General features: G+C 41.9%; 1 protein-coding gene across 1 annotated transcript in view; it reads right to left on the bottom strand.

Moving 5' to 3' along the window:
* kif6 (kinesin family member 6) overlaps positions 1–18,917 on the bottom strand; it is a 77,874-nt gene that overhangs the window by 44,787 nt on the left and 14,170 nt on the right. Inside the window, exons 8-13 of the mRNA XM_086146843.1 lie at positions 17,348–17,491; positions 16,944–17,030; positions 12,034–12,137; positions 11,100–11,205; positions 10,415–10,571; positions 4,892–5,089 (exon numbers count right to left, since the gene is read on the bottom strand). Coding sequence (XP_086002969.1) covers positions 4,892–5,089; positions 10,415–10,571; positions 11,100–11,205; positions 12,034–12,137; positions 16,944–17,030; positions 17,348–17,491 — 796 coding nt within the window. The remainder of the gene's footprint in view (positions 1–4,891; positions 5,090–10,414; positions 10,572–11,099; positions 11,206–12,033; positions 12,138–16,943; positions 17,031–17,347; positions 17,492–18,917) is intronic.

Here is an 18,917-nt window from a genome sequence, read left to right as displayed (position 1 = left end):
CTGTATTAGCTAAGGCCCGGGTTAACAAAGACCACCATTGGTGCTGAAAACATACAGGGTACCAGTGGAAATTGAGCTACAGCGGTGAGAGAAGAGGAGAGTTAAGGGTCTGAAAGGTAAGGGACTGAGAGTAGGGACTTTGAATATTGGGACAATGACAAGAAAAACTAGAGTTGGTTCACATGATGCAGAGAAGGACTGCGGATATACTGTGTGTCTCGGAGACTAGGTGTAAAGGAAGCAAACCTAGAAACCTGAACAGGTTTAAGTTTTACTATCATGGTGCTAACAAGAATAGAAATAAAATAGGAGTTTGTTATTAATGTTATGGAGGTGAAAAAAGTGACAGATAGAGGGATGAGTGTGAAACTGGAAAATGAGGGTGTGATGCTAAATGTGAGTAGTGGCTATGCCCCACAGGTGGGATGTGAATAGGTAGGAAAAATTCTGGGTGACTTCGAAGAGCGACTTTGATGACGTGATGGAGATTACCGCCAGAGAGGAGAAAGTGGTAACTGTTGCAGGCATCAATTAATGTACTCGAGTCTTGAATCCCGGTTTGTTGGAAAAAAAAATTTGCTGAGTATGTAAATTAGCCATCAACCTCTGAGCCGTGGCCACCCGTTCTAGCATTGACCGTTCACTTGCATAGTTAGAATGATTCATGGCAAAGTCATGCCTGATATGTTATTCTTTGAAAGCCACAACTCTTGCCATATCAGGCATATAGCCATTGATCGCACTTCAGTGAAATATTATTTGCTTATCAAATAGTCAGCACTCACTGTTCATTTTCCTTATCCTTGATCTGCTCATTTTTACAATTGGTTCAGAGGGCAAAGCGAAAGTGACTCACAGAACAACATAACAAATGCCTTTGTCTCTGAGGAGTTTGCTATCTTTTGGGGGAACGTGAGTATTTCGGGGAAAAGGTAAAATAAATAAGGTTTTATGATAATTAATTTCAAGATTGGCGGGCCAAATTAAAAAGTTTGACAGGCTATATATGGCCTGCAGACCATAGTTTGCTAGACAGAAGTATTGAGGAAAACACAGGAAGCAGTGCTGGAGTATTCTTAGTTATCTAACCTGGTAAGTTATCTAACCAACAACCCCCAACATGAAAGGACCAGAGATTTTACATCAGACATGGTTGTTTGCTTTACAGGAGCCTCTCAGGGAAGGCTTGTGGCAAAGTTTTGTTTTAGGATACGATAGGATAAAACTTTGTTGATCCCCATAGGGGAAATTCTTTTGTCATGGTAGCACAACAATGCCAATATCAATAAATATGAGTATAAATATAAATAAAAGAGACAATTTAAAGATAGCAAGACACCCATGAAAAATAGATTGCAAAATGAACATCAAGGATAAAAATAGACAAAAGAATGAAAAAACAACAGCAAGGGTGAGAATAGACAATCAAAACAACAACAAAGATAAGAATAGAGTGACAATAATATTGACAACAATAAACAGAATGCAAATAGAGTGACACAAACAAGAATGAAAATAGGCAACAGAGTTAGATCATGACATGTGCGAATGAGTGAGGTAGTGAGGTTGTGGTAGCACAGATGCACCTCAGGCTGTGCAGCTGTGTGCTGTCCAAACTCTAAGTCAGACCTCTGTGCTCCTCTTCATCAATGTTTGTGATGCATCTGACTATGGAAGAGTCATCAGAGAACTTCTGGAGGTGGCAGGAACTGGAGTTGTGCCGGAAGTCAGAGGTGAAGAGGGTGAAGAGGAATGGAGACAGGACAGTACCTTAGGGCACTCCTGTGCTGCCCGCCACAGCCTCAGAAACACAGCCCTCCACCCTGACATACTGCGGCCATCCTGTGAGATAGTCCAAGATCCAGGCAGTGCTGCCAGGGTGAAGTTAGGTACTCAGCAGCTTGCCCTTAAGGAGGGAGGGTTAGATACTGTCAAAGGCACTGGAGAAGTCAAAGACGGTGACTCACAGTGCTTCCTGCACCCTCAAGTTGGGACAGGGACCTGTGTGTGAGGAAGATAATGGCATTCCCCACACCAATGTGCTGCATATATGCAAATTGCAGAGGGTCCAGGGAAGCAGATAGCCATTTTTCAGGTGCTGGAGTATGAGCCTCGTAAATGACTTCATGACATATGACATTAGTGCCACAAGCCCGTAGTCATTGAGAGCACTCGGATGCCCTTTCTTAGGTACTGGGACAATGCAGGAGGTCTTCCAGAAGTCACCTTCAGCAACCTCAGAGAGAAGTTGAAGAGGTGCTGGAAGTCATCACAAGCTGGAGGTTAGGGTGAGGCCGTGGTTGGGGAGAGGGTGGACAGGAGATGTTGCAAGCAACAGAGTATGCTAGAAAAATGGTTTCTAGTACCACCCACAAAAGGGGAGTGGATAGATAAATAAATAAATCCAGAAAGCGAAGAAAGATAGGTAAAAACTGTTGGAGCTGCTGCGACAGGCTGCCGTCTTCCAGTGCCATCCTTGTTTTACCAACTAGTTGGAATTGGAGAATCTGTCTTAAACTTGCATTATATTCTGCTAAACTGTTTCCTTGTATATATTAGTTTTCTTTTCATACTGAGCATGTTGCAGATCTGGACTGTACTTGTGCTCTTCAATGACAATAAAAATTATTCTATTTTGTTGTATTCTATTCCATTCAAATGTGGTAGACAGGCAGTGGCACTGAGAGAAAACAGGAGGCAGCACCATAAGTAGCAGAGATGAAGATGTTAAGTAGGTCTTTGGGAGTGATGAGAATGGATCAGGAATTTGTCCATCAGAGGGACAGGACATGTTATATGCTTTGGATATAAAGTCAGGGAAGCCAGACTGAGATGATTTGGACATTTACGTTCCAGCTCCCTGACCCATTGGACTACGCAGTACACATCGTGACGCCTCCGACCAGTATATAAACGGTACTCTGGTGCATAAGAGGTGGCTGTATATAGAGGAAAACCCATTTTGTTCCTGTTGATCCAGACCATGGCTCCAAGCTCAACGTCCTGCTCCGGCCTGACTACCAATACTGCAGACTGCACCCTAAAAGCTTCGAGCGCCAATCGTGTTTCCAGATCCCCTACCGTCTCGCTATTGTCAACTTTGCAACTTTGCGTTGTTGCTGATTTGATTATTCCTATGGGCTTCCACATCAAATAACTGGTGATTCTGATCTGTGAGAGCAGACCTGTATGCTTTAAGGCATCAAACTGAGGTTATCTGTTGCTGGGTATTTGGTTAAAGTACAGTGGTTATATTCTGACTGTATTACCCTCAGTCAGTATACATATACTGTGTCCAGCATATTTCCCAGCTGATAATGCTAACTCCTGCTTGCCTTACAGCCTGCTATGTAGAAAGTTTCTAATTCTCTCTCTGCTTCCTCTTTCTTTTACCGACACAAACACACCTCCACGTACATATGAACAGAACATAATCTTACTGCACCCCATTCATTCCTTTGTGCCTTCCGGCAATGATAAAGGGGTCGCACCAGATGATAGTCTTAGGACTACAACCGCCCTCATTTTGATGTTTTTCCATTAAGGCTGCCATTTTTTTATTTTTTACTGTGAGGCCAGCGTCATTTTTGTTGTACACACACACACACACACACACGAACACGAATACACACACAAACACACACAAGGAAGGCAGACTATGGCAATAAAATCTTATTTATCTACATCTTGACATTGGTTGATTTTAGGTTGTTAAATCAAATTTGTTATATTTTAAAGGGCAGTTTCCTGGTATTTTGTGTGCATATATTATGACAAGACTGTGACAGGGTCAGTGCTCAAATTTACACCTTTTTCATCTAAAATATTATTGTTAAATTACACTTTTAGATGAATGCCTTTTCCTTGAGACTGCATTCCACTATTTAGTTATTTTCCAGCGTTGCTGGTGGTGCCCCAAATGAAGGTTAATACCATTATTGGATTAATGATAGTTCGATAACTTTGACTAATAACTAATAATTATTAGTTATTACTTATAATTAATTCCACCTCCATGCACTGCACAACAGGTTGGAACTGCACAGCAGGGCGCCTGGAGGAAGACTGAGGAGGAGAATTATGGATTAAGTGAGAGAATAGGATTAGATAGAGGCAGATGATTCCCTGTGACGATGCCTGAAGGCAACAGCCGAAAAAAAGATTATTTGGATAAAAATTAGAAATAGTTAAATATGTACACTGTTAAACCAAAAGCCAACAAGGATTTTTATATTCCCAAACCACCCCCAATAATTTGGCTCAGGAGGTAGAGCAATCGTCTTTGGAACTGAACATTCTTGTTTTGATTCCTGGCTCCTCCAAGTGTGTCATCACATGACAGTCATTTGGCCTTCGCTTCTATCCAAAGCGACTTAAAAGAAGTGTTGAAGTGTTGTTGAGCAAGCCGCGTTGGTGGACGGCATCATGGTTCATCCTTGATGGGTTAATTGCAGAGAACGAACTTCCCCAAAAGGATTAATAAAGGATAAATTATTATCATTATTATTATTGTAAGTTGTAAACAATCTGGCTGTACAGGTATTTGCCGTGTTATCCAGCTGAACCATTTACCAATGCTAATGAAATACATCAATGGGTGGTAATTAGCAAAATCGAAGGGCACCTCAGTTAAGTTTCTGCACTGCATCTGACGATCATGATCTGGACTTAGCAGGAAGTCAAAAAAAGTCAAGGTTAGATAACTCCTCGGGGACTGTTTCTAGTCTAGCCTGAAGTCCTACCAATAAATCATCTGTCTTCCCTCCAAATGACTCTCCATACATTAAGGAAGTACAACCGAGACCAAATCAGACAAATAACTCTCCAAACACAGCTTAAAAAAAGTGCAGGGGGGAAGTATAGGGAAAGAGAAGTAGATTTTAAAAAATACCTTTTCTTATATACTTCATGGCTTGTCCTTCATTACCAGATGAGATTTGCTCCATGCTTTCCTCATATAACAGTGGCATTGATGACAAAAAGTGAGATGTCTTGGCAGCTGGGTTCTGTCCACTGGTAATGTTTGGAAGCTGAGTAGAAGCATCCTCAGTCCTTTTCTTCCTCTTTTCCAAAATCTTTACAAGGATACCTGTGGATTCTCAGTTATGGAAAGTACTTTACATAAAATAAAAAAAAACAGAGAAGAACAAATTACTGCCATTGGATACTCTTCCCACTTTTGAGGCTATGACATGTTGTAATTCTTGAGATGTTCTATATTTGTGTATTTGGCAAACACTTTTTAATAATTATGCATAAATCAGAAGTATTTGTTAAATATCTATACATTTCATGATGAAATCGACATCTGGTGGCTATATGAGAGACAATATTGGACTGATATGACCTCTGTTAATACAAGAGAAGAAATTCTAGCGCACACTCTAAAAAGTCCCTTTCAAGATCTCTTTCTATACATTAAAAAATCAGTCTTTTGAATGATTTATTCAGCTTCTGACCTATCTGCCCACTTTTCCACAAACGCCATTCCACATGCATGTAGTGTGTTTAATCACCACTTATTAATTTCAAGTCAAGGTATTAGCCTATTCTTCTCAGTTTTCAACATAGAAATCTGAATATATTTATTTTTAGTGGCATGTGGATGCACTATTGAAGGAAATGGATAAGTTGATTTATAGGTGATTTAAACAGAAACAATACCATGAAGGATCTGTGAGTCCAGTTGCTTTCCAGAGAGAATGAATTTCTTAACAACATGCCAGCTTTAAACACTAAAAAAATAACACATTTCCTTTAGAAGTACATTTAAAGAGAAATGTGACTGTATCTGTAGGTTCTATGTCATTATTTTAAAAAAAAAGTCACTTCAGGCTGTTGTTCAAAAGGTTATGTCTTCATCAAGATATTTAACATTTGATCTGGTGGATTACTGGGGCCACAGATTAATTGGAAGAAAATGTTGGAAAAATCACCAGTGCTGGCAAAGGCAGAATGTCACATACTGTACCATTTTTAATGTACACTAAAAAATAAGTAACACAAAAAACTAAAATGTCTACGAAGCTGAAGCCAATCTACTAAAAAAAGGAGTAGCTGAGATATTGGCGTTAGGATTTTGGCTGTTCATTTAGCCTATTTGGTCTTCCTTTCCTAAAAATGAGCCTGATAAAACAAACAGCTAATCTTGATGTGATAACTGGGCTTGTTTTTTTTCTTGAATACATTACCCTCTCAACTGTGAAGCTTCCCCTATTCCAAATGAAAGAAGCCTCTCAGGTGATGTGAAACACCTTCAAGAAAAATAGATGAAGAATCAATAGAAAAAGTTTATAAATAAATGCAGACTCAGGGCGGCACAGGCAGGAGTCTCCCTGACCCAGCCTTGGGGGGGGGCATGGGCAAGTGTCTCCCTGAGCCAGTCCCAAGCCCGGATAAATACAGAGGGTTATGTCAGGAAGAGCACCCGGGGTAACACTTTTTCCAAAACCAAACATGCGAATCAAACATAATAACCAGATCATACCGGATCGGTCGAGGACCGGGTTAACAACGACCGCCATTGGTACCAATGACCTACAAGGTAACAGTGGAAATTGGGCTACTGTGGGTCGCAGAAGAAGAGGAGGAGGAGGGAGTGTTCGGAAGCGGAGAGAGGAGGAGAGGAAAGAGCCTGGGACTGAGGGGAAGGGACTTTGGTTATCAGGACTAAGACAGGAAAAGGTAGAGAGTTGGTCGAAATGATGCGGTGAAGGAAGGTGGATACACTGTGTGTCCAGGAGACCAGGTGGAAAGGCAGTAAGGCTAGAAGCTTAGGAGCAGGCTTTAAGTTGTACTATCATGGTATTGACAGGAAGAGAAATGGAGTAGGAGTTATTTTGAAGGAGGAGTTTGTTCGGAATGTTCTGGAGGTGAAAAGAATGTCAGATTGATTTATGAGTCTGAAACTGGAAATTGAAGGTGTGATGCTCAATGTTGTTAGTGGCTATGCCACCCAGGTGGGATGTGAGTTTGAGCAGAAGGAGAAGTTTTGGAATGAGCTAGATCAGGGGTCAGCAACCCGCGGCTCCGGAGCCGCATGCGGCTCTTTCATCTTTACATTGTGGCTCCATCTGGCTTGAGAAAATAAATTTTAAATATTTAATTGAAGTGTATTTCACTTGTGTTGATTCCTTTTTTTTACTTTTAGTTCTAAGTTGGAAGATTATTGTGATCTTGAAATATTAAATAAAATTATATTTATTATTTTTCACCGCTCAAAATAACGTCACACTCGCGGAAGCCGGTAGACCCGCCAGCCGGTAAAGTCCTAATTTGCAGATGCTGTGCGCAGAAGTTCAGGAGCAGAAGTCCTATAAGCCAGGTAAAATAAATATTTATGAAAATATTTTGCAAATGTTTATTTTTCATTGTTTACTGACAGTGATTATACAGTGATTATTTCCTGATTTATTTTTAAAATTCAGGTCAAGGCTCCGCTACACGCTCTGAAAGCCCAAAGCTCAAAATGAGTTCATTGCATAAATAAAATGTAATTTTCTCTGTAATACTTTGTGAATTTCAGAAGCAACACACAACACACTTGTTTAAACAAAGTGTAAAGGTAATAAAAAGCAATATAGACAGTGGTACCTTTATTTTAGACATCAAAAAGTTATTGCTGCTCCCAGTGTTTTCTTTTCCGAGGAAACCGGGTCCAAATGGCTCTTTGGGTGTTAAGGGTTGCCGACCACTGAGCTAGATGAAGAGATGCAGAATATCCCCAGAGAAGAGAGAGTGGTAATTGGTTCAGACTTCAATGGACATGTTGGTGAAGGCAATAGAGGGGATGAAGAAGTGATGGGCAGATTTGGTATAGAGGATAGGAACGTAGAGGGACAGGTGGTGGTAGATTTAGCAAAACGGGTGGAAATGGCTGGAGTGAATACTTTTTTCCAGAAAAGACAGGAACATAGGGTAACTTATAAGAGCAGAGGTAGAAGCACACAGGTAGACTACATCTTGTATAGATGAGGTAACCTGAAAGAGATCAGTGACTGCAAACTAGTTGTAGGTGAGAGTGTAGCCAGACAGCATAGAAGGTGGTTTGTTGGATGACTCTGGTGACAAGGAAGATCAAGACGACAAAGGCAGAGCAGAGGACAAAGTGGTGGAAACTGAAAAGGGAGGAGTGTTGTATGGTTTTCAGGGAGTAGTCGAGAAAGGGTCTGTGTGGTCAGGGTGAGCTTCCACATGATTGGACAACAACAGCTAATGTTATCCAGGAGACAGGTATGAGAGTACTTGGTGTGTCATCTGGAAGGAAAGTAAATAAGGAGACTTGGTGGTTGAATGAGGAAGTGCAGGAGTATATATGAAGAAAGCAGTTAGGAAAGAAGAAGTGGGACACTGAAAGGACTGAAGAGAACAGACAGGAGTATAGGGAGATACAACATAAGGTAAAGATAGGTAGCAAAGGCAAAACAAAGGGCGTACAATGACTTGAATGCTTGGTGGACAGTAAGGAGGGCGAGAATGATCTATAACAGTTGGCGAAACAGAGATAAAGAAAGAAAGGATGTACAACAGGTCCGGGTGATTAAGGATAGAAAGGGAAATGTATTGACAGATGCAGGAAGAGTTAGGGAAGATGGAAAGAGTACTTTGAAGAGCTGCTGAATGCGAAAAATGAGAGAGGGTAGAAGAGGTGACTATTGTAGACCACAAAGTAGCAGAGATTAGTAAATGTGAAGTGAAGAAGGCATTGAAGATGGTGAAGAGTGGAAAGGCAGTTGGTCCTGATAATACACCTGTTGAGGTATGGAAGTGTCTAGGAGAGGCAGTGGTAGTGTTTCTGACTAGTTTATTCAACAGGATCTTAGAGAGAGAGAAGATGGCTGAAGAATGGAGATGATGTGTGATGGCTCCCATTTTTAAGAATAAGGGAGATGTGCAGAATTGCAGCAACTACAGAGGGATAAGTTGATGAGCCATACAATGAAGTTAAGGGAAAGAGTAGTGGAAACTAGACTGTGAGCAGAAGTCAGCATTTGCTTCATGCTTAGAAAGAGTACTGCAGTTGCAGTATTTGCTTTGAGAGTGCTAATAGAGAAGTACAGAGAAGGTCAGAGGGAGCTGTATTGTGTTTTTTTAGACTTCGAAAAAGCATATGACCAGGAGCCCAGAGAGGAAGTCTGGTATTGTATGAGTAAATCTGGAGTGGCAGAGAAGTATGTTAGACTGGTACAGGACATGTGTGCTAGCTGTGAGACAGTGGTGCGGTGTGCTGTAGGGGTAATAGAGAAGTTCAAGGTGTAGGTGGGACTACATCTGGGTGTGTGGAAAAGAGGTAAAGAGACAGGTTCAAGCAGGTTGGACTGGGTGGAGAAAAGTGTCAGGGGTGCTATGCAATAGAATATCAGCCAGAATGAAAGGAAAGGTGTACAAGACAGTGGTGAGACCAGTGATGATGTATGGTCTAGAAACAGTTACAATGACAAAAAGACAATCGGCAGAGCTAAAGGTCGCAGAGTTGGATAGGATCAGGAATGAGTCTGAAAAACCAAAAGGAGAATAACAGAAGTATTATCTATATGGTTTATAGAAAGTCGTGTGGAAGATGATTTCATTACAATAAAGCCATCACAAATATAATATCGTAATACCAAAAGTACAATTAATAACTACTGTATGAGCCTGCAGTTATCACATGAAGTACTTCTTCACATCTGAATATTTAATGAGGTATCTTAGAAGGGTATTAAATGTCTGACGGTTCTCATATCATAAACTTTATGAAACTGTAAAGGGTACTGATTGGGAAAAATGATCTGCTTATTAATAATTATATAAGTATATCCTGCATTTGTGCAGGAGGTAGAGCGAACGTCATTGGAACTGAACTGAACTGATTCCCAGCTCATAGTATGTCAAAGTGTTGCTGAGCAAGACACTGAAATAACGGTTTCCCTGGCGCTACGAGACGGCAGCCGACTGCTCATGGTTCCATGATGACCTTTGACCTTTTCCTTCACAAGTTGTTGATTGCAGTTTTTAATGGGAGCTACACAGATATGAAGATGCTAAGGTTCTCTTTGGGAGTGACCAGGATGGATAGGATCAGGAATGAGTCCATCAGAGGAACAGCACATGTTAGATGTTTTGGAGAGAAGATCAGAGAAGCCAGATTGAGATGGTTCTGCCATGTACAAAGGAGGAATAGAGAATATATTGGTAGACGGATGCTGGAATTGGAGATGCCAGGCGAGAGGTCTCGAGGGAGACCATAGAGAAGATTTATGGGCGTAGTGAGAGAGTATATGAAGGTAGTTGGTGTAAGAGAGGGGGATACAGAAGATAGGGTTAGATGGAGAAAGTTGATTTGCTGTGGCGACCCCTGAAGGGAAAAGCCGAAAAGAGAAGAAAAAGAAGAATGGGACCTAGGCTAAATTGACTGCACCATGTTAAAGGATACGGATCTCATTGTCACGTTGTCTCAGCATTTCTTTTAATTTGTTAACTTCTGATGCACAGTGACACCCTTGTATTTCTCTTCCTCCCATTACTGTTTCTGTTGCCACTTGGCCTTCAAGATCAGTCTTCTCCCCAACCTGCTTGTCTCGAACCATCATCTGAACAACACAAAAGAAAAGAAAGATTTTTTTTTGAAAATGAATTAAGTCTTCAGATTGTTCAGTTTTCCTCAAATTTGTATTCTTGTAAACTGACCAAGCATTGCTTGAGGTCATGGTTGAAGAGCAATGTAAATATGTATCATTGAAAGCCTAAGTTGAAATGAATATTGAAATTCAACTTAGTAACCTGAAAATAAATGTAAAATGAAAAAAGACTACAACTACATTGTGGAGTGAATAAAATAAAGATCCAACATATTTTTCATCATAAGTTAAATTAGAAAAAAAAGCTCTTTCTGGTAGCACAATATACGTGTATGTATACACACACACACACACACACACACACACAAACACACACACACACACACACACACACACACACACACACACACACAAACACACACACACACACACACGACTAGTATCAAATCAAAGTATCAAAAAAGCACAAAAGCAATATTGCAAGTAGGTAAAGCAAAATACATATGGCATATTAAAGTAAGAACATTGTAAAGGAGTTACCTTCAGCAGATAGAAGCAATACTGGATTTTTCGCATGTCTGGTCCCACCGATAGTGTTGCATTTGGACTATGATCATCCAAAAAGGTCTTGACTAAGTCCAGTATTCTAATTATAAGAAGATGCACAAAATGTCAAGCCAATTACATGTTCTCAATTGGAATTTTCTGCATGTAAACAGCCATGATATTTTAGTATTTGAAATGCACTGGGATGTTAAAAATGCCAGTCTGCTTTAGGAAAACAATTTATCTCTGTGCTCCAGTGCCATGGATGGATGGATAGATGGATAAGATAGATAGATACTTTATTCAACAAGAGAAATTCAGAAATGAACAAGGCAAAGCAAGGAACATACAGAGTTGGCTGGCATTCACCGCAGCATGATGTAGCTGATGATGATAATAGATGGACATGACCCTGATAGAACATGAGAAGGAAAAAAACAGATTGATCCGAACGAGGGAGGAGACCCTGCAGGGTTCAATTTGATCTCTAACGTCTTCATTGTTCAGACATGGGGCCCTTTGAGCAGGAGCCCAGCAGTCACTGTGTGAGACGCAGGGTACACACTGAACCATTCCATCAGAGGGCCACGCATAGAGAAACAGACATTCACTCCCTCATTCAAACATCTCGGCAATTTAGGGTCTGGATTAACCTATTGCGTTTCTTTGGATCATCAGGAGGAAACTATAGAACCCTGAGGACACCTATACAGACACGGGTAGAACATTCTAACCTCACACAGAGAGACCCCCTATTTGAATTGAATTGGTGGTGAACTCAATTAAAATTTTTATCATTATTATGATTAAACTAATTTTGTAGACCCGTCAATGTCATGGTCAACATTTCCAAAGTGGAAAAAAAACAACATCAAGACAGCATTACAATATGATTTTGTTAGGCATTAAATACCACTGGATGGCATACTTCTGAATCTCATCCTGTGTTAGCATGTCATCTCTCAGCTTTCCTGTCAGCATGACCAGTTCTTCTTTTAGAGATTGGATCTCCTGCTTCATTTTCGCAATTTGCTGAAAAAAATGGGCATAAAGGAGAATAAAACATTTACATTACTGTACATGCACTGTACATGTCTAACATTTATTTTCATATAAAGCAAAGAGATTTTTTTCCTGATCCCCATCACAAGCCATGGTGAGAACACCACAGGCCTAGACCTTTTTGTGCCTCGCTTTCTCTTTGCTAGACAATAAAATAACAAGGGCATCAGGACTGGCCTGGTCTGTTTGATGGCATACGATATCTCAATCCGTTCATACACAAACTTCTGGATCACAATCAAGTCCCTTCAATGTGTGCCTCGAGCTTTGCCGGACAGTGTTACAGAAGAACTCCAGCACCACTCAACTGATGGCATTATAGAGTCCATGGAGACCTCACCTTAGGTGTCAACCACATGATCACTGGAAAGAGATCTGTCTTATTACCAGATCTTTGTTGTCCTTTGTTGTCCAACGAGTAAACCTCCAACAGGTTTTTGCCACACTCACTCATCACCATGCTAGCTTGGATACAGACAAGTGCTTTCTATGCGGCCATTGACTGTCAGGTTCTGCATGTTCTCTGATGTTGTTTCCCTCATCAGTTTAATGTAGATGCCATCACCCAGATGTCAGTTCCCACAACAACCTCACAGCTGGCATCGTTCTTAGGGATGACGGCCCATATGCTTCTTGCCCTAATACTCCTCTGGCACAATTCCTGTTGGGCCAGACCACATTTGTGATGCATCCGTAGTGACCTTAGTTACTGTGTCGTCATAGCCTCATTATGGTGTTGAGATACCAGAGGCTGTTGTCCTCCAAGCGCTCAGCCCCACAAAACAAAATACTCAGCAGGAGATTAAGGGCCTTTTCTAATGCTCATTCCCTCTTCCCAGTGACCAGGTCTCAAATAGACGTCACCCTACATTCTAAGTGCTGTTGTCATCTGAAGAAAAAGCTACCTTCTGCTGGGAGTTTAGCTACTTAAATGAAAAAAAAAAAAAAAAAAAAAAAAAAAAAAAATCCTCAAAACTGCTTTTGTCCATCCAGCCATCCATCTGTCTTCCCCCACTTATCCAGAGTTGGGTCACGGGGGCAGCAGACGGAGCAGAGAGGCCCAGACCTCTCTCTCCCCTGCCAGATGGTCCAGCTCTCCTGGGGTGACCCCAAGGTGTTCCCAGGCCAGCCGTTCCCATGGTGTCCTCCCCAATGGACATGCCTGGAACATCTCCCCCGGGAGGCATCCTGACTAGATGCCTGAGCCAGCTCATCTGGCTCCTCTATGCGGAGAAGCAGTGACTTTACTCTGAGCTCCTCCCTGCTGGCCAAACTCCTCACCCTATCTCAAAGGGAGAGTCTGGCCACCCTACGGAGAAAACTCAATTTGGCTGCTTGTATCCATAATCTCGTTCCTTCAATCGTTACACACAGCTTGTGACCTAAGGTGAAGGTGGGAATGTAAATTGACAGGTGACACTGCAGACGCTTCACCGATCCACCTGTTCATCTCCCGTTCTATCATTCTCTCACTCATGAACAAGACCCCGAGATACTTGAACTCCTCCACTTGGGACAGGACCACTTCCCCTATCCGGAGTGGGCACTCCACCCGTTTCCGGTTGAGCATCACGGTCTCGGATTTGGAGGTACTGATCCTCATCCCGGCTGCTTCACACTTAGCTGCGAACCGATCCAGTGAGAGCTAAAGGGTTGCCACCCTGACAGGTGCCGACCACCTTATGGCCGCAGCTCCAGTCTGCCGCCACGACAATGGAAGAATAGAACATGGCCCATTCGGACTCAATGTCCCCCGCCTCCCTTGGGATGTGGTTGTAGCTCTGCCGGAGGTGGGAGTTGAAACGCCGTCTGACAGGGGACTCTGCCAGATGTTCCCAGCAGGCCCTCACATTACGTTCGGGTTTGCCAGGTCTGACCCCCATCCTCCCCCACCATTGGAGCCAGCTCACCATCAGGTGGTGATCAGTTGACAGGTCCGCCCCTCTCTTCACCCAAGTGTCCAGGACATGCGGCCGACAGTCCGACTACAGGACCACAAGGTAAATTGAAGAACTGTGGCCTAAGGTGCATCGGTGCTAAGTGCACATATGCCTGAACATGGTGATCAAATACCACTTGGGTTCAGATCGGGGGGGCCGTTCCTCCCAAGCACGCCTTTCCAAGTCGCACTATCCCTGCCTAAGTGAGTGTTGAAGTCTCCCAGTAGAACAAGGGTGTCCCCGGTAGGGACGCTCTATAGCAGCCCCTCTTGGGACCCCAAGAGGGGAGTGTAAACTGAACTGCTGTTGGGTGCATAGCCACAATGTCAGGACTCGTCACCCCACCTAAAGGAAGGGGGAGGCTATCCTCTTATCCACCAGGTTAAACCCAAGCATGGTGGCGCAAAGTCAGACGGCAATCAATATGCCCACACCTTCCCGGCGCCTCTTGCAAGGGGCAACTCCTGAATAAAAAAAAAAGAGTCCTGCCCCTCTCGAGAGGCTTGGTTCCCGACCCTACGCTGTGCATCGAGGTGACTCCAACTATATCTGGTCAGAATCTCTCGGCCTCGCACACCAGCTCGGGCTCTTTCCCAAACCGAGAGGTGACATTCCATTTCCCAAGAGCCAGCTTCTGCAGCCGTGGACAACATAGCTCCCAGGATCACATGGATGCACAAACCCCTCCACTACAGTAAGGTGGCAGCTCAGGGAGGGGCTACTAACTAACTAAATTATCGAAACTGCTTTTATTCATTAATCTAAATCTGTACAAATTTGTGAATAAATAGAAAATGGCAACAGGTCATTTGCACATTTTCCCACGCCAATGACTTTGGAAGAAGCCCCTCAACATGCAAGGTAGCAACCTGCTGGAGGAGCAGCAGGTTCCTAGCTTAAGGTGACAAAGTCTTCAAACTTCCAGCAGAATGTAGGAAGATGCTGGTGTCACTTAGCTGTTTCATTATTCATTAATTTTTTGATTAAAAAGTAGGACACCGGAAACTGGAGACTTCACATGCATTTCTTTCTTTATGCTCTAATTTTTTAGCACATCTATTAAAGGTCTATCACGCCAATTGTGGCCCTGCAGCAAAAGAGATTTGCCCGCCTCCGCGTTTGTTAGTGCTTTCTTTGCCTGCCAGATGTGTGTATGCCCAAAGGAAGTAAGGGGGAGAAAGTCTCATATTGCCTTCCATTTTAAATGCATTACAACACTTAAATAATTTTGAATTATATGAAATTCTGAAGTAGTCAAGTACACAGTAGATTAAAGAAAGAAATACAGTTACAGCTACAGTTTTTTACAGTCTGAGTTAGTCCGGAGCAGGGGTGTCAAACTCATTTTCCCCGAGGGCCACATCAACATAATGGTTGCCCTTAAAGGGCCACATGGAAGGTAAACAGAATAAATGTGACTAAATGCATTGTCAAATAAATCTAACAACTCTTTAATGTTAAATAACCCTAATAATGTAACAAAAATGTTACATATGCGTTCCCATCTTTCTTGAAACAGCCTTCAATCTGTATCAACTTTTCTCTTCCTGGACATTTAATGATCATTTGTATTTCTCAATTCCACATTGATGTGGATACACTGCGATCTAATGGCGGGATGTCGTCACTTTGCGGGTAACATGATTGGCATGAATTGTGGGAAATGTAGTTTATGGTCAATGCACGCGTTTGACAATCAGACCTTTTGAGACGTTCTCGCGGGCCATAATAAAATGACGTGGCGGGCCACATTTGGCCCTCAGGCCTTAAGTTTGACACATGTGGTCTAGAGCTTAAACCAGAGGTTGGCAAACTACGGCCCGTGGGCTACATCCGGCCCGTTGATCTTTTTAATCCAGCTTGCCAAAGATTGGTGCAGAATTCATATTTGATGTGAAGGATTGAATGATTGGATCAATGAATGTGGGAGCTCAAACGGGAGATTATTTCATTTTTGGAGCTACTTGAGAATTTTCCTGAGCTGTATGACTCAGATTGGCTTTGTGATTTAGTCTTTACTGTGGACATACAGACACACATGAATGAACTGCACGTGAAGCTACAGGGGAAAAACGGTTTATACATGAAATGCAAGCAAATGTCAGAGCCTTCAAAACTAAGCTGATTTTACTTTCAAAGCAAATGTCAGATGAATCTGATATGTACTGTTAACAAATGTGTTTTTTTTTCTTATGTATCGTATATTGTGCTGACCCGACCAGTCTGTTAAATTTTAAAAGTCAATGTGGCCCCTAAACCAAAATGTTTGCCCACCCCTGGCTTAAACAGTGAAGGGTACAAATATGAGTAGCCAGACACTGTCACAATTAGTGACATGAGATGACACAATTAGATGACTGACTGTGATGTACTTTGTCTAAAGTGCGACTTCACAAAAATAAACAGGCTATGTACATTTATTGAAAAATGCCACAACTTGTCTTCACATCTACATCTGGACAGAAATAGTTGTGTGTGGTTGCAGTTTGGCTTGCAGTTTCTGCTTGCATGTATTTGAATGAGTATGCGTGAGTGTGCGCTGCGGAGATTGTATACTTAAATAAAAACAACACACATGTCTCGAGATACACAGTTTCTAAGGAGACACACAAGATATGAAAAACTAAAATATAAAAAAATAAATCTATATATTACCTGAGATAAACTAAGTCTTTTAGTTGTATGATGTCTGACACTGCACATAACTGATAAAGATGACAGTTACCAGCATTTCAAGTTAGGGTTAGAATCCACTCGGAGGGTCTGTCCATTATGATCAAAGCTTAATTTTCGTACTGGTGACTGGGAAAGTTCTGTGAGTGTTTGACTGTCTTACCAGGGATGGATCGAGTTCCTCATTCAGTACTGCCTCATTATTGATGAGAGCCACACGCTGAGCAAAGCGACAGGTAGAAATAGACTCCTAACGTGTTTAAACACAAATACAAACATTTCAACAAATCTATAAATTTTAACTTTGTCTCTTTTGTACAATATTGAACATAGCTTTATGATGAAGTAAGTATAACATAAAGTTTCTAAACTTTTGAAATTGTGAAAAATATCTGCAAAGATTTAGCATTGTATTCATTCTTAAACTAATTCTTAAACTTCAAAAAACTGAACATAATATCCATTATGTTATAAATTTAAATAATTAAAAAATAATGAGTTTGAAAGCTTTTAGGTTTTATTTTTTGCTGAATGCAAAGTGACAATCAAAATTGGTCACTAACTTACACCAAGGTTTCCCATATCCAATGTCATGGTGGCAATCATTGTGGTCATGCAGTTGCCCCCAAGGCTGTCCCGTAGTATGGAGGTTAACATGGAGTTTCTGTAGGGGATATGGGAGCGATTCCTCTCTGATAAAGCTTTGATAACCTGAGGAAAGTAGTTCAAAGGGTGAAGGCAAATATGACATGCAATCTGTAAATGAAGCATTATAATGAGGTAACATTTTACAATGAAATATGTGAATGCCAAAACATAATAAAAATAATGCTATATTGAATGATATAGTCAGATTCCTTAAGATATTCTGGCAATGCAGTCTCAGGGGGGCACAGGCCAGTGTCTCCCTGAGTCAGTCTCGGGGGGCAAAGGGCAGGGTTTCCCTGAGCCAGTCCCAAGCCTGGATAAATGCAGAGGGTGACGACAGGAAGGGTATCCAGTATAAAACTTGCCAAAACCAAATATGCCAATCAAGCCTAAGAATCACTGACAGGTGTGTCGTTTGAAATGAAAATAGATAAGGAGACTCGGTGGTGGAATGAGGAAGTGCAGGAGCATATACAGGAATAGAGGTTTGCAAAGCAGAAGTGGGACCCTGAGGGGACTAAAGAGAACAGACAGGAGTACAAGGGGATACAGCGTAAGGTAAAGATAGAGGGAGCAAAGGCAAAACAAAGGGCGCACGATGTCTTGCATGCTCAGTTGGACAAGGAGGGTGAGCATGATTTGTACAGGTTGGCAAAACAGAGAGATAAAGATGGAAAGGACTTCCAACAGGTCCGGGTGATTAAGGATAGAGAAGGGAAGGTATTGACAGATGCTAGAAGAGTGATGGGAAGATGGAAAGAGTAATTCGAAGAGCTGATGAATGAGGAAAATGAAGGAGAGGCAAGGATAGAAGAGTTGACTACAGTAACCCACAGAAGCACAGATTAGTAAATGTGAAGTGAGGAAGGCATTGAAGAGGATGAAGAGTGGAAAGGCAGTTGGTCCTGATGATACACTTGTGGAGGTGTGAAAGTGTCAAGGAGAGGCAGCGATAAGAGTTTCTGGCTACATTATTCAACAGGATCTTACAGAATGAGAAGATGCCTGAGGAATGGAGAAGTGTGATGAAGTACTTTTTCTGGGCATGAAGTCATACTGCCACCCACAAATGCTGACTTCTGCTCTCAGTCTAGTTTCCACGAGTCTTTCCCATAACTTCATTGTATGGCTTATCAGCTTTATCCCGCTACAGTTACTGCAATTCAGCACATCCCCCTTATTCTTAAAAATGGGCACCATCACACTTCTCCATTCCTCAGGCATCTTCTCACTTACTAAGATCCTGTTGAATAATGTAGCCAGAAACTCTACCGCTCCCTCTCCTAGACACTTCCACACCTCCACAAGTGTATCATCAGGACCAACTGCCTTTCCACTCTTCATCCTCTTCAATGCCTTCCTCACTTCACATTTACTAATCTCTGCTACTTTGTAGTCTATAAAAGTCACTTCTTCTACCCTTGCCTCTCTTTCATTTTCCACATTCATCAGCTCTTCAAAGTACCCTTTCCATCTTCTCATCACTCTT

The sequence above is a fragment of the Fistularia commersonii genome, chromosome 1, assembly GCF_037954325.1.
Source record: "Fistularia commersonii isolate RoL2024-O1a breed Wild chromosome 1, RoL_Fcom_v1.0, whole genome shotgun sequence".
Taxonomy (NCBI): domain Eukaryota; kingdom Metazoa; phylum Chordata; class Actinopteri; order Syngnathiformes; family Fistulariidae; genus Fistularia; species Fistularia commersonii.
This window is presented reverse-complemented; position numbering and strand designations above follow the sequence as displayed.